Raw genomic sequence first — 17,043 nt, 5'->3', positions numbered from 1 at the left:
CTGACATTTCCCACATTTGGTCCATAATTTTTTTTCCAGATCAACTGAACTCTTAAAACTTGGAGAGAAGTCTGCACTTTGAGATGTCTGTTCTTTATCAACTTCCTGACTGCTCAAAGTTGAATTAGAACATGAGGAGAGAGAGGTGAAATCAGATGAGGTTTGGGAGAATAGAGTGAGGAAAAGAACTTAGTGCTTGGAAAATGAGAGATTTACCTGAAGTAATCTGAACAGATTATGGTACTATGACCATCACATTTTGCACTGAGGTAGAGAAAATACCTGTAAGTTCGATTTCTTTGATTCACAGAAGCTGTCCTCACAGGGCTCTGCTGCGAGGGAGCCATATTACGGGTTGGGCTAGGTACGTAATCATTTGGTACCACTGGAGGACGCACTGGCTCCAGTGTGCGATAGGGGGAGTGCCGCCTACAAAAAGAAGAGCGTATGTATTGTATGATTAAGCAAGTTTCGGCACAATAAATTCAAAGAGTTGCCAGCAGTGAGATACAATTTGTAATCAGAGATAGGAAATGTGTTTTAACATAACCCAGCTACCAATTTCAGTCTTTACTAATGTATCACTTCTCCACCATTAGGGTTTTGGTGAATATTGTTATTTTTCAGTCTCCAACCTCGTTTCCCTGTGCTAATGCAATTTTGCTCATTTATTCTCAAAGAGCACAAAGGTTCTCTACCATTTAAGCCAATGTTTCCCAGACCCTACTCTTCTTAAAAGAGTTGGAATTCTTTTAGTATCATATTAAAGTCTCCCAACTGTACTTCATGAATGCACTAATTATTCTCCTCTCCCTTCTCTCCCTAACCAAAGATATTCAAAGACAGGAACTACAAATCTAGATTTCGGATCTATAACCCCCACACTGATGATCAATACTAGCCATAATAACTCATTTCCCTTTCTATATACCAAATATACAGAAATTAAAGTACACCTGTATACAAAAATACACACTTTAATTTCATCTTCCATTCTCACTTTCTCCCTCAACTTTCACCTTGATCTCTTTTCTCTTTCCCTCCTCAGAGTTCAACATTTACAAAGGTAGGGGGAAGGGAATGACCACCACAACAGCCTTTCTATATTATTTACTTTGAACTGTAAAATACAAGCCAGACTGGATTTATTAACACATATTTCCCGCCTTTTCCCAAAATTTCCTCATAAAGAGGATGAAAAGAGGAAGAAAGGAAATATGACAGGAAACAGGATGCACATGGGGAAATTAGTGATTATTAAATTAGTTCTCATTTCTACTTAGGTTTCCAAATTCTTTATGACAATGATAAAGTCAATTGACATATTGTAGATGAGATCTTGGTCACTAAAAGAATAAGAACTGATCAAGATGTGAAAATTGAAAAGCTTTCTTTTCCTGAAATGATGTTGCTCTACTGACTTATGTATGGATCCCAGAGTTCCTTTAACTATTGCTCTCCTGGGGCACTCAAGTTATAGATCACTGATTTTGGATGAGATCACTTTGCAATTTACTCTACTACCCTTCAAAGTCTCCTTACATATATATATACACATTAGTAATTAAAAATAAAATAAGGGACACTGGATGAAATCTTGGGTCAAAAGAGGAAAAAGTAATGTCAGGACTTTGGATTTAAAATACTAAAAGGAAGTTCCGGCATCTCTTAAATTATAATGCAAATATTAAACAATAAAATGGGAAACATTAATTTCTCCAACATCTAGTTTTCAGACAATTTTTCCCAGGCAATAAAAATGTTTTGTTGCGGCCAGGTGCAGTGGCTCATGCCTGTAATCCCAGCACTTCGGGAGGCCGGGGCGGGCAGAGCACTTGAGCTCAGGAGTTTGAGACCAGCCTGGCCAACACGGCAAAACCCCATCTCTACTAAAAAATACAAAAATTAGCTGGGCATGGTGGCGCACACCTGTAATCCCAGCTACTCAGGAGGCCGAAGCAGGAGAATCACCTGGAGGCAAGAGAATTGCCTGGGCACAGAAGGCAGAGGTTGCAGTGAGCCAATATTGCACCACCGCACTCCAGAGAGACTCTGTCTCAAAAAAATAACAAGCTCTGTTGCATCCAAGTAAAAATTCTTTGAGAACTACAGAGTGAAGGCAATGATACAAATAAGATTTTTTTAAAAAAAAAGGAGCAAAGGAACAAAATGTGGTGACTAGGCAAAGACTATGTGGAAAAACAGGTTATAGCCATCAACTAGCAGAGTGGGCCTCAGCAACTCTGGTCCCCAAGGATCCTGCAGAACCACTGCTAATATACAAGGAAAACAAACACTGGTATATAAGCAAATATTCAAAACTTGAAAACAACACAAAGTTCCATTTTTCTGGGACTTTCTAGGGACTAAGTAGCTTATCTTACTAACAATCTTGACTTAAAACCCAACAAAATCCATAAGGCACTACACATGATACAAATGTAAATGTTTACATAGGAAAATAAAAACAGAGTTTCTCTTCATCTCTCTACCCCGACCCCTGGCACCATTATACACTACTATGCCATCTACATTCTACCTTGAAGTTTAAATCTTATTTGATCCACTAGATTTTCTCTCTCTCTGAGCAGAATTATTTTGTCCACCCCTAATAAAGTCATCCTATTCCTGGTTAGAATTTATTTTTATTCTTTGGTCTCCTACTGTCCTATTATCTCTCTTCCAGCACTATCCTCCACTATATCTCAAATCATTTTGTCCTATCCTGATTCAGTGCTTGATTGGGTTTCAGTTATTTGAAGGTTTGTGGTTGTTTTGTTGTTGGTGGTGGTGGTGGTGGTGGTGGCAGTGGTGGTGGTGGTGGTGGTGGTGGCGGCGGTGGTGCTGAGGAAGCCAAAAACAAGACTGTCAATTAAAAACTTGTTTAGCATATATCATAAAGCCAATGGTTGTCAAAACATTTTGTCTTTGTCTTATACATTTTTAAACATCCAATTTGTGGTACAGTGACCCTAAAAAATTGACAGAGGACAAATATTACCCCCCTTTTACAGATGAAAAAACCGAATTCTTGGCAGCTGACTATGTAGGAATTATAAAGTAACAGCACAGCTGAAACAGAATTTTAATCACCTGGCTTCTGAGCTATACTAATGCCAACCTAATCATAAATCTCAATCACAGTAAGTCAAGTTTATAATACGATGCTCTAGAAGAAAAAAGTCAAGCTTTTCCATTAATTGGCCATTTTTGCCAAAAGTCAAATCTAGAGCCCAACTCTGTAGGACCAAAATAAAGCTCCATATTCTTTTTTTTTTTTTTTTTTTTTGAGACGGGGCTCACTCTGCCACCGAGGCTGCAGCACAGTGGCATGATCACGGCTCACTGCAGCCTCAACCTCCTGGGCTCAGGTGATCCTCCTGTCTCAGCCTCACGAGTAGCTAGGACTACAGGTGCGTGCCACCACACCCAGCTTATTTTTGTATTTTTCATAGAGACAGGGTTTCACCATATTGCCCAGGCTGGTCTTAAACTCCTGGGCTCAAGTGATCTGCCCACTTTGGTCTCTCAAAGTGGGGATTACAGGCATGAGCCACCACACCTGGCCTGAAGCTCAATATTTTATAATCTACACAGCTTAAAAAGGATAGTTGGAGTTAAACTGTAATATAAAAGACTATATAAATTTTCTGAAAGAAAAGGAATTAAAATTAGACTGCAATTTACAATAAACCATGAACTTGGGCTAGGATTTTACCTCAAATTTAAAATTCACTAGAAAAATAATTCCTCAACAAATCTTTTTGAAGTATAAAAATGTGTTTCCTAAGAGAAGAGAAAGTTATACACACAAACAACAATCCTACAAAGAAAATGGTCTCTCTTCAAATATTCAAAAAATAATTTAAATGTATGTTGTGCTTCATTTTTAAACAATACTACATAAAATGGTTTTCAATTACTACTTATATACTCACCCAAGTGTCCCTTTCCCTGACATAGGGGGACTAGGGGGCTTCTGAGTTGGAGGTGTTGTACGCGGCAGCCCACCCATCTTCATGTTCTGGGTACTCACCTAAAAAATTTTAAGGAAAACTCAACTTGTATGCAGTGAAACAAAGTGGCACTTTTGGGAAATAATGCTACACTACGTAACAAAGGAAGGGAAGGTTTAAATACAGGGAAAAAATTAGAGGCCATGCATTTCATATGCAATCTCTACTCTACTATTATTCTACAGTTGTACTCAAAGGACTCTTCCTAACGTGAGATTTTCAAATCATTATAAACTTGTATGCAAAGACTTTATTTGCCATTAGCCCATCACACCAACAGATCACTGGTTAGACTATTTGATATTACATTCAATTAAAATTAAATAGAATAACTACAAAATTTTAGTTTTAATAAAGAGTAACTCAATCAAAAACAATAATGCTTTTAAGCAATTCCTTATTTTTAGAGATAACTTTTTTTTTTTTTTTGAGATGGAGTCTCGCTCTGTCACCCAGGCTGGAGTGCAGTGGCACGAGCTTGGCTCACTGCAACCTCTGCCTCCCAGGTTCAAGCAATTCTCCTGCCTCAGCCTCCCAAGTAGCTGGGACTACAGGTGCATGCCACCACGCCCAGCTAATTTTTTGTATTTTAGTAGAGACGGGGTTTCACCGTGTTGCCCAGGCTGATCTCAAACTCCTGAGCTCAGGCAATCCGCCAGCCTCGGCCTCCCAAAGTGCTGGGATTACAGGCGTGAGCCACTGCACCCGGCCAGTAACTTTCTTTAGCTAGTAAGCATATCATAAGCAAAATACATTTCCTGAATAAAAATATGCAACTATGCATATGATCCACTGTAACTAGAGAATATAAAGACAAATCATGTAATATATACAGAAAATATTAGTTTTTTAAGTTGTGGGCCAGCCTTATAAGTCCGATTTAGTTAGTATCTTCTTATGAAGGAACCACCTACCTGAAAACTGCTAGAAGTTCAAGCCATGTTCCTAAACATCTGAACCAGAAAGTTAGGGCTGAGGTATCCCATTCAACTGCGAGCAGCACAAGGGCCACAGGCAATGTCCTAGTTCCAATGGGAATTGGACCCACTCAGGCCCAAACTGAAGGTGAATTCAGGCATGAGAAAGATGTAACATAGTCCTAAGTCAGAGCTGGACCGTAACTCTTCTCACTATTCTATCCCCAACTGAAAATGCAAGTGTGGGAAAGATGGGTAATCTGGGAATAATGGAAGTCACCAAAGGAGTATGTTAGCACTTATACAGAAAGCCCTGGCTATCTCAAAGAAAAATCACTCACAAGTGTAGTTCAAATGCAGTCTCAAGTTGAGACTACCAATGGGTTAATGTTCACCACACAGGTTCATATATGATTCTATTTTAAGACCCTAATATTTTGAATTGCCATCTTCAAAACATATTTTGAAAAAGGACCTCAACTTTTCTAAAAATAATATGGCTAGAGTAGTCAAATTATACTTTCTAAATAAAATTGCAAGACATTATACCATTGAAATCAGAATATATTTATAACTGTAACTTCAGAATATAAATTTTAAGAAAGCAAATCATAATTGTATACAGAGAAGTGAGGCTATCAAAACCAACCCTGGCTTAAGTGGAATTGTTTAAAATCCTAAAATACTACTTGTTATTTGAATAGGCAAGAAATACTATCTCAAGAAACAAATTCTTCAAATGAATAGCCCAGTGAACAAGTTGTGTGTGATGTTAAAACAATCTTTAATGACAAATGATACCTTTGAAATGTCAATATTTTAAAGTGAAGCATTTATCTGTAATCCTTTTGTAGTTGCTTTTGAACAATAAAAACAAACAAACATTATCAAGTAAGAGTAAAGATTAACTTATCGTTGCTCTCCCTCTCATTAATAAGCAGAGGGTATACTACTCGTATCTTAAAATGAAGATGCCAGAAAAAGTTTTTTTAAAAAAATCAATCCACATTTGGGGAAAATTTTAGGAGTAATATGACAAATAATGAATAGCTTTTAAAACTGCATATATTAATTTCTGAAACCAGAAGATTTTTTTAAAGTGGTAACCAAAGTCCTTTAAGCTCAACCTTAAACAACATAAAACCCAAAGTTACTTTAAGTGATGAGGGAGAAGTGAACCAAACACTAAAACTACATCAATTTGCTGAGAAACAGGAAGGAAAAGGAGTAGGAATTTAAGAGAGAATTTTATTCTATACATGGGATAGCTAAAATATTTGAAAAGAGCTTTCCAACTTTTATTTGTTTTAGGTTTTGGTATGCAAGGTGTTTTTGTTTAAATTGCAGTATCTTCTATAAGTCTTCAGACCTACCCCCCACCCCCAAAAAAAATAGCATAAAATAACCAATCTCTATATTAAAATCTGGTGGACATTTATTATTATTATTTTTTTTTTTTTTAGACAGTCTCGCTCTGTCACCCAGGCTGGAGTGCAATGGCCTGATCTCGGCTCACTACAACCTCCACCTCCTGGGTTCAAGTGATTCTCCTGCCTCAGCCTCCTGAGTAGCTGGGATTAGAGGCGTGCCACTATGCCCAGCTACTTTTTGTATTTTTAATAGAGATGGGGTTTCGTCATGTTGGCCAGGCTGGTCTCGAACTCCTGACCTCAGGTGATCCACCCATCTCGGCCTCCCAAAGCGCTGGGATTACAGGCATGAGCCACCACGCCTGGCCAACATTTCTATGAGTATAACTTGGTACATTTTATGATCTGTAGAATCATCAAATGACTGTACATTTGTTTGGCTAATGGGATTGAATGACTAACCTAAGTCACTTAAGAAACAAGAGTCTCTGTAGAATGTTCAAACAATCTAATTTTATACCTCACTAATATTTCATTACCTTTCTATTAAAAGTTTTTCAATATTTCCTCAAGGCATCTTTTCCCTTGTGAAAAATGTTTCTACGCTAAGTAAAGCAATAAACATGCTATGCAGAATATAAATACTGCCATCAAATTTGAAGAAAAGGAAGAACAGAAATAAATGCCAAACAAAACAATTTTTATAATAGGTAAAATCTACATCATAATTAAAGTTAAACTATATTTCAGAACTAAAATAATCTGGTAAATATAAAAATATATTTACTAGACAGCCATCATGATTGATCCTAAAACAACTATTCTGAGAGAAGTATTTAAGAGATAAAACATTTCCTGACAAGTAGCAAAACACATGAGATTCTCTATGTGCTGATGGAGAGCAACTTAACGAGAGTGAGAGAGAGAGAGATAGAACACATACCATAAACTCAAGACAAGGAAAACAAAGCAATACTGCAGCCACTTCATAATAGTAATTTCACTTGAAATACTTTTTAAAGTTACAAACACAGCAGAACTATCATCAGGCACATACAACAGTTTAGGAAATTAGAACAATACTCTGGTGGCCGGTACCAATCATAATTTTGTTATGTATTTTTTTTATTTCATAAAACGAAAAGATCTCAAGAGCTAAGTGAAGCAGGTATTAGGTACAAGAAAGAAAAGTTGGAAAAGTCCCCACTTTTTCCCTACCAGAGAGAAACCTCCAAAACAGAAGAAATATTTCATTTAGGTGATGAAAATTAATGCATGGCCACAGCTCAAACACTTTCCCACTAGGCTATGATGAAGGAATGCAAATACCACCGGAGGTAGAAACAGTTCCTTTATGACCAGGCTTTGGAGATCACTACAACTGGCACCACTCATTAAGCCAATTATTGTGACTTAATACTTTTTCTACAATGCTCCTACCTATACTGCTCTACCTTCTTTGGTACATTCAATACTTCCTTGAATACTGATATAATATTCATTATAAATATCATGCCTGGACAGCCAAGTATCTCTAATTCATAGAAGACATCACCTCTGCTATGAAACCTCCCATTAACAGATGACCTACTACAACAGAACAGTGGCAGACGCATCCTAAAATGTTATGTGCAGTATACCCCTCATATATTAATCTCCTACCAGACCTCTAGGTACAAGAGTAAAGGCATGTGGGGAAAAAAAAAAAAAAAAAAAAAAAAAAGAAGGGAGCCTGTGGGGGAAAAAAAGGAGACAAAATGGTCTATAGAATGATTTCTCTGCTTTAAAGGTATTTTGAAATAAATAAGACTCACATGCCTAAAATAAAAAGCAATGTCTGGCTGCGCATGGTGGCTCATGCCTGTAATCCCAGCACTTCGGGAGGCCAAGGTGGGCAGATCGCCTGAGGTCAGGAGTTCGGAGACCAGCCTGGCCAACATGGCAAAACCCTGTCTCTACTAAAAATACAAAAATTAGCTGGGCATGGTGGCAGGTGCCTGTAATCCCAGCTGCTTGGAAGGCTGAGGCAGGGAGAATCACTTGAACCCAGAAGGCAGGGGTTGCAGTGAGCCATAGCGCTACTACACTCCAGCTTGGGGTGACAGAGTGAGACTCCATCTCAAAAAAAAAAAAAAGAAAAAAAAGAAAAAGCAATGTCTACAGATTCTATAGAAATAAAAAAAGAAATACCAACGTAGGAAGAAATCGTTAGAAAAACCAGCTCAGGTTTTTCTCTATGAAACTTCCCTAATAATTTCTTAAACTTGTTAAGTTTTAAAAGAACAGGATTCCAGACTGGGCAACACAGCAAGACCACATCTCTTTTAAAAAAAAAAAACAAACAAACAGCCAGGAGTGGCTGTAGTCCCGCTACTTGAGAGGCTGAGGCAGGAGGATCACTTGAGCCCAAGGATACAGTGAGCTATCATGCCAGTGCACTCTGGCCTGAGCAACAGAGCAAGATCCCATCTCTTTAAAAAAAAGAAAAGAGAATTTAAATATACAAATAGAAGAGGGGAAGTGTGTGTAGGTTGTGTCTATATGTGAAATAGGATGGGAAAAAGCTGAGGTCAGTCACCTTTGGGCCCTCATTCTCTGTTCAGTTTTGTTCCCCATTATAGTCCCATCTAGTACATAATTATTTGGCTTTCTAGAGACCTCTATCCCTCTCTTCAGAGGATGTATGTTCCTACTTCAATTCCTAAGGGACACCAGGAAAAGGACCAAAAGATCCTCTGAGGAAAATCAAAGCTGAAACCAGGAATTAGAGTATAAATTCAGGACAGAGGTTAAGAGTTTTAGTAAAAGGGTTAAAAGACAAAAAAGCCTATCGAGTCGAGAGTCCAATAATAAAACATAGAGAATAAGGGAATACAAGATTAGGAGTAAGAGGAAAGAGAAACAGGTAAAGAAAGCAGAAGAAAACAAGAGAAATAAAGATGGACAAACTCCTGCTTGATTTTGAAAACAGATTCTAACAACTGGCTTTTGTCAAAACAGAATTGATGGCTTAAGGTTGGAACTTATAGGCAAAAACAGATGGGTCTCTCAAAGGTTGATGTTACTATAAAGCTTTTCTTCCAGGTGCTGTGTTGGATAAACTTTTAAGAGTGCACCTTCAACTGTACCTGAAAGCTAGAAATATAAGGGGAATCTATCATATTTCTGTAAGGAATGACAAATACTTGCTAAAAATAGTACTCAAGTGAAAACAGTCCATTTTTTAAACATGGGGCTAAATGATGGATCTTCAAGATCTTAAGCAAAATTTTTAAAAGTATTATATTCTTAATTTGCTGGTTGTAAAACCCTTAAGCCCTGCTCATTAATTATTAAGAATCTGAGCCGGGTACGGTGGCTCACACCTGTAATCCCAGCACTTTGGGAGGCTGAAGCGGGTAGATCACAAGGTCAGGAGTTTGAGACCAATCTGGCCAATATGGTGAAACCCCGTCTCTACTAAAAGTACACAAATTAGCCGGGCGTGGTGGCAGGAGCCTGTAATCCCAGCTACTAGGGAGGCTGAGGCTGGAGAATCGCCTGAACCCGGGAGGCGGAGGTTGCAGTGAGCCGAGATCATGCTACTGCACTCCAGCCTGGGTGATGGAGCAAGACTCCGTCTCAAAAAAAAGAAAAAAAAAAAAAAAGAATCTGCTTGGGTGATGTTCAACTGAAATAATACATTAAAAATCAGAAGTTTTTATTACTTTTGATTAAACTAATATGCTTATTTTAAAAATACTTAAGTTTAGCTTCATTAGTGACAATTTTAATGCTTTCAACAGAAAAATTCATTACAAACACATCATACTGACCTCAGTAACAGGGTCTTAAAATTCTTTTTACTACTAAAAGAGTACTAGCCAGGCATGGTGGCTCACAACTGTAATCCAAACATTTTGGGAGGCCGAGGTGAGAGGGGGGCTTGAGCACAGGAGTTCAAGACCAGCCAGGCCAACACAGTGAGATCCCATTTCTACAAAAAATTATTTTAAAAATAGCCAGGCATGGTGGTGCACACATGTAGTACCAACTACTCAGGAAGCTGAGGCAGGAGAACCACTTGAGTCAGGGCAGTCAAAGCTGCAGTGAGTTGTGATCACACCAGTGCACTCCAGCCTGGGTGACAGAGTGAGACCCTGTCTCCAAAAAAAAAAAAACAAGAGTAAGGAACAGGAACCAGTTCAAGGTACATTCCACTTTTATATGGCCTTAGGTATATATGAAAACACCTCCAATATGGCATTCTATCCACTGACCTTGTACGTCCTTTGCTGTAAAACTATTACCATACTGTTTTTAAAAATCTTATGAACTCTTAAATTTGTAACTTGACTGAAGAAAAAGTTAATCCAAATTTCAGATGACAAGAACCATTAAGCATCAAACATGCTGTATAAAATAGTAAAAGTTAAACTTTTAAACAAGGAGGTCTCTTCTGAGTCAAATCCCACATGTCTGGTCCTAAAGTATGATGACTTTCTCTAGACACTGTCTGAAAAGTATAAAAAGTATGACAGCAATGGGAGCAGCGAAGACAGAGCTCAGAAAGTGCTGAGAAAGAGAAAAAGAGAAGTAGAAAGAAAAAGGACTAGGTCTTAAATAGGTTTTAAATTTTAAACAACATTTATATCAGCTACCCTGATTAAAATGAGGATAAGGAATCCACAATGCTATTGCTCATCAGGAGACTTCTAAGACACTTGCTAGAATCCACAGGTCTCCAAAAAGCTCAGGGATCTTATCTAAGTGTGATTCTTCATTAGATCTTTCTAGGAGACTCTGTTTGGCCTATCTCTCACAATGGAAACAGATCCTGACGCAGGAACATCAAGAAGGAATCATAGTGGGGCTTAGAGAAAACAAGCATGAGATAGTGGCTTGGGCAAGCTAGTCTAAACTTTAAGGGTAAAGAATTTGTGTGTTTTTGTATTTTTTCTTCAGTTAAACTTTCCATGTATTTCTATCACTTTGGAGGTTAACACATCAATGGTCAAAATTTGAATACAGACTTTAGGGTAAAAGGACCAAAGCAGCCACAGTCTGCTTTTGGTGTAGTTCACTGCAACCCACTTATTTCAAGCAAAAGGAATTTCTTCACAATTCCACACTTACTCACCATGACTGAGGATTTGGAACCAACAATCCAATCAATAATACAGGAGTCCATATACCTGGGCTCTTCCAATCAAATCTACCTACCACGGGCAGGTGAAAGTTGTGTGGCCATAGTTAGTACTAGTTAATGATTCAGAGCTCAGTCATCTTGTCATCACTTTCTACACTAAATATATGGCAAATAATGGGTGTTAGATGGGAGGAATATATATTTGAAAATAAACTATAAAACTCACCTACAAAAAAAAATCAAAGAAGAAATGCATGCTAAGTTTTGTATATAATTTTAGTAACCTTGTATTTTAGGCAGGCTTCTTGAATATAGTTGAATTTCTTTTATCACGAATCCTCCACGATACCAAAACGTTATTGAAATGAATCATAACAGGAAATATCTCTAATTCTTAACTGATATTCTGTTAAACATTATCATGAGCTTTTGATGTTTTGCATATAATTATATTCACCTTTAAAAGCTCTTACAGTTTATATTGAAATATATTCTTTATACAGCTATTTGGAAAAAAGAATAATTTTTCTACAAAATATGATACTGCAACTTAAAAAAAAACCCCGTGTCACTGAATATTTTCTGCTTCTCAATTTCTTTATACTGATTAAAAGATAATGACATATTGTCCATAAGGTATATCAGAAAGCACACCATTTATAGAATAAAAAGGCTATTACACAGGGGGAGGGTTAAATAAAGCACATTAATTGGCCCTCCGATTCATAACAAAGTCTCTATATTTATAAAAATCCAGCTAATTATATTTCATAACATTTTTATGATAGGGTAGCTTACATTTCAGTTTCACAAAATATGTTAACATTACAAAATAACCATTCATTCAACAAATATTTACTAAGCACCTCATGTGTGTCAGGTACTGTTCTAGGCACAAAGGATAGAGCAGTGAACAAAACAGACAAAAATATCTGCCCTCAAGGAACATGAAGACACACCACAAAGTTGCATGACAAAAAATAAAACAAAAAGGAGGAATTATTTATTGGGTTTTAAAAGGCCAAGTGTTAACTATCTCTTTAACTCCCCATATGTAATATTCTACATAAGAACAAAGAATGGAAATCCAGCCCTGGAATCTCTTACCTTAAATCTAAGCAACCACTTAATGCATAAATGGAGCAAATAAAAGAGGTAAGGAAAAAAAGCATTGAAAGGTTAGTTGAAACTTCAGGATGTGAAGAGAAAGGAAAAAAAGAAAAAACAAGTTAAGCATTCAGCATTAACAAAATAATGTTTCAGTAGATCACAGAAAGAGTGGTTAAAGCAGAATGTGTCATGAACAGAAGTTTCTTTGATGAATTTAAGATACTGTTTTATTCCAAACTTTAATTTTATTAAAGATTTCTTCAAATTAATGACCCTTAAACACTGAAAGTCAAAAAATGAAGGGGCTAGAATCCTGAAAGAAAAACATTTTACTTCGAGGATTATAAGAATGGGGGATGTAAACCTATGAATTATATATTTTTTAAAAATGTGATTACTTTTTTCTTATGTAATTGGGCAAACACAAATGTCTTATTTTATATTTTAAGTGTCTTTTTGGCATTAGATTCTGGAGGTATTCTAAAATATTCCATTAGCAGTTGTTAGCCTTGAATAAATTTTCCCAAGTTAGAAGAAATTTCAGTTATTAACTAACCATCCAATTACACATCTTATTTTAACATGCTCTTATCAGTAATCTAAATGCATGTAGGTATTGGCTATAAAATTAAATATTGGGCAGGCATGATGGCTTACACCTGTAATCCCAACATTTTGGGAGACCAAGGTGGGAAGATCACTTAAGGTTAGGAGTTCATGACCACCCTGGGCAACACAGACAGGCCCTGTCACTACAAACAAAAAATTTAGCTCAGCATGGTGGCACATGCCTGTAGTCCCAGGGAAGCTGACAAGGGAAGATCACCTGAGCCCAGGAGTACAAGGTTGGAGCGAGCTATGATTGTGCCACTGCACTCCAGCCTAGGTGACAGAGTGAGACCCTGTCTCAAAAAAGTTAAATTAAATATCATATTCCACATAATGGTGCTTGCATCGAAACTCTGAAGAGAAAGAGATTTTAAAAATAAACTTACAGTGTATATTTTCTTTTTACCTAGATCTACATTAAATTTAGATTTAACTGATTTCCACCCATAACAGTGTGTTTTTTAAGTACGCTTACATTAGAAAAAAAAATCAACTACATGAACTGTACAGTATAAGCATGTATGTATATTTATTTAGTCAAATCTGGTAAGTCACGGTCTTTCAAACTACTGATTAGACATAAATTAATACTCAGCTAAAGCTCTGAATCATTAAGTTCAAACACCAATTTAAATGAAATTTGCATGTTCTAGACACCCAAATACATCTTAAAAGACAGCCAAAATATAAAATAGCTACACACTCAAAAGCAGTGGCAATATTAATTCACCTATTACTTTTACCTAACACTATTTTTGCCCAAAATGTTGGGATAAAATTATTTTAGAAAAATTCGAAGTACATGTTTATTAATATATGTTGTTTTTGAAAACTAATGCCAAAAGTCTGCTGATAAATACTTGAGATAAGGTAAACACTTTCATAATAACATGATGAATGATTTTTTAATCAGTCAAATTAAAATTGGAAAGATTACACTACACTTATTTACTCAAACCATAGGAGGTATTAGCATAACTAAGCAAATATAATTCATTCAAAGATGATTGTTTAAAACTTGAGAATACATCACTAAGAAAGAGCAAGAAGGGTAAAACAGTTACAGTAGCAAGGAATCTTCACAACCACAACTGGGTCAAGACTTTGTCCTCTAGGAAAGAAAGATAGATAAAAAGCTTAATTTTCTCAAGAGTTAGTTTCATTATAGGTTACTACTTTTAAAAGCTTGAAAAAAATTATACCTACCTTTACTCCATGTCCAATATCATCTAGAATTGTATAGTCAATAGGTTTTCTAATATAACGAACTGGTCGTTCAAGGTTGGCTGGAGCAATAATCTTATGTGTCCTTGAAGTGTTTTTATTGGTAGTCAAAATGCCAATTTCTCTTCTTGCAACTTTCTCTTTATGAATATCAACTGTCTGCAAAATATAATGTAAAAAACAACACAAAAATGTATAGTTCTAATATCCACAAAAATCAAAATATATATGCCTAGAGATTTAATATTGCTACTCATATTCTAAACTATGCTTGCTAAATTTTATTCTTCTGGACTACTGATTTTCTCCATTTTTAGGTTAAAGCAAAGGGCTGGTAAACCATGGCCCACAGGCCAAATCTGGCCCATCACCTGATTTTTACAGCCCACAAGCTAAGAGTGGTGTTTACATTTTTTAATGTTTGGAGAAAAGAACAACAAAAAAAAAAACCTTCACGTGAAAGTTATATAAAATTCAAATTTGCTTTTCCATAAGTAAAGTTTTATTGGAATACAGCCACGCCGCTCACTTGCTTATTTGTCTAGGCTTTACACTATAATGGCAGAGATGAGCCACAACAGAGATGGTATGGCCCACAAAAACTGAACTATGTATTAGCTGGCTCCTTTACAGAAAAGGTTTGCCAACCCCTGGGTTAAAGCATGCTAATTTTTGCCTCTCCATTAAGATTTAGACTAATATAGTGATTAAGAAAGCCCCCGAAATTAATCTAGTTACATTTTTAATGACCTATTAGTATAATTTCTATTCATGTTTAAACATCTTTTTATTTAAAAAGAAAGAGGGCTGAAATATAATGTTAAAAATAAAGCCAGGCACAGTGGCTCAGGCTTGTAATCCGAGCACTTTGGGAGGCCAAGGTGGGCAGACTGCTTGATCCCAGGAGTTCATGACCAGCCTGGGCAACATGGCGAAACCGCGTCTCTACAAAAAGTAGCTGGGTATGATAGCATGCGCCTGTAATCCCAGCTATTTGAGAGGCTTGAGTCCAGGAGGTCAAAGCTGCAGTGAGCCATGAATGCACCACTGCACTCTAGCCTGGGTGACAGAGCAAGACCCTGTCTCAAAAAACAAAAAAGCCATTTTTTGACCCCAAAAGACCAAGTTGCTTGGGCAAAGCTGCTTATATTTTATCATGACAAAATGCCTGTAAAATATTTCATTAATTTGTTTATATTTATTAAATGCTCACATAGGACATAAGAGTAAGAATGTATTGTAATTACAATCTTCTATTTGCTAACAGAGGGTGACTTTCTCCACATACACAGGTAATTAGTACACTAAAGCAAAATTTGTTAAACTGCAAGCTGCAATTTAGTGGTATGTAAGCAGCAATTATTTCAAACCAAATAGAACAGAAACATCAGACTGCATGTACACATAGTAAGGTAAAATACTGTTTCTTGAAAAGTCTGTTTATTATATATATAAATAGATACATGAATTATGTGCTGAATACAACGTAAAAAAATTTTTTTCCTGTGTGTTGCAGTCAAAAGTTTGAAAAATCACTTCACTAAAATGGTTCACATCTCTTACCACCAATTCCTGACTCAAGCAGCAATCAATAGACACATTTTTTGCTAACTCCTCCCCAGTCCCACTTCAACGTCCTACTTCAATTTCCCCTTTCTAAAAGAACCTGGTACTAACAATGAAAAGATAATCATCATGACATTATAAAATACTGCTTTAAGAAATCTGAACACTGATCATTTATCCTTCTAAACTGCCTCAAGTATGAGGTAAGCTTGAAACAAATTCAAAGCCTCTTATTTCTCTACAACCAAGAGATCTTAAAAACAACAGGATCTATATGTTCCAGAGCTAACGAATGTACAAATGGAACATCAAATAAAAAACTAACCATGGTCGTAATCTTACAATTTTAAGTATTTCTTTTTAAGAAAAAAAAATCTCGGCCAGGCGTGGTGGCTCACGCCTGTAATCCCAGCACTTTGGGAGGCCGAGGCGGGCAGATCACAAAGTCTGCAGATCGAGATCATCCTGGCTAACAAGGTGAAACCCCGTCTCTACTAAAAATACAAAAATTAGCCAGGCATGGTGGTGGGCGCCTGTAGTCCCAGCTACTTGGGAGGCTGAGGCAGGAGAATGGCGTGAACCCGGGAGGCGGAGCTTGCAGTGAGCCAAGATTGTGCCACTGCACTCCAGCCTGGGCAACAGAGCAAGACTCCATCTTAAAAAAAAAAAAGAAAAGAAAAAAATAATCTCTAAACTTTTCTACGCATGTTAGGCTAATTATGAGAATAGCTTTCCTCTTCAACTGCTTGGGAAAACTGTAACAGAAAAGTTAAGTTTGCATATTAGTGATGATATTGGAATTCACTTAATTTTTAACTTTAGAGAAATGGAAATTAATCACATTTTGATTAAAGTTTATTTTTATGAGACAGTATCTCACTCTGTCACCCAGGCTGGAGTGGAGTGGCCCAATCATGGCTCACTGCTTCCTTGACCTCTCAGGCTCAAATGATTCTCCCACCTGAGCTTCCTAAGGAGCTGGGACTACAGCCATGTTCCACCATTCTGGCCTAATTTCTGTATTGTCTGTAGAGTTGGGGTTTTTCCATGTTGCCCAGGCAAGTCTTGAACTCCTAAACTCAAGTGATCCACCCACCTTGGCC

General features: G+C 36.9%; 1 protein-coding gene across 50 annotated transcripts in view; it reads right to left on the bottom strand.

Annotated features, from left to right (window-relative positions):
* The window catches only part of ABI2 (abl interactor 2), a 181,992-nt gene that overhangs the window by 113,457 nt on the left and 51,492 nt on the right, over nt 1–17,043 (bottom strand). For 18 of the 50 annotated variants that reach the window (XM_063644917.1, XM_055290266.2, XM_055290276.2 and 15 more), the window contains 4 exons: nt 14,357–14,533; nt 12,539–12,556; nt 3,939–4,036; nt 283–429 (listed from right to left, as the gene is read on the bottom strand). In XM_063644917.1, the coding sequence (XP_063500987.1) occupies nt 283–429; nt 3,939–4,036; nt 12,539–12,556; nt 14,357–14,533 (440 nt within the window). The remainder of the gene's footprint in view (nt 1–282; nt 430–3,938; nt 4,037–12,538; nt 12,557–14,356; nt 14,534–17,043) is intronic. The other 32 variants (XM_055290298.2, XM_055290307.2, XM_063644920.1 and 29 more) reach the window with 3 other exon arrangements.

Source organism: Symphalangus syndactylus, chromosome 8 (genome assembly GCF_028878055.3).
Source record: "Symphalangus syndactylus isolate Jambi chromosome 8, NHGRI_mSymSyn1-v2.1_pri, whole genome shotgun sequence".
NCBI lineage: Eukaryota > Metazoa > Chordata > Mammalia > Primates > Hylobatidae > Symphalangus > Symphalangus syndactylus.
This window is presented reverse-complemented; position numbering and strand designations above follow the sequence as displayed.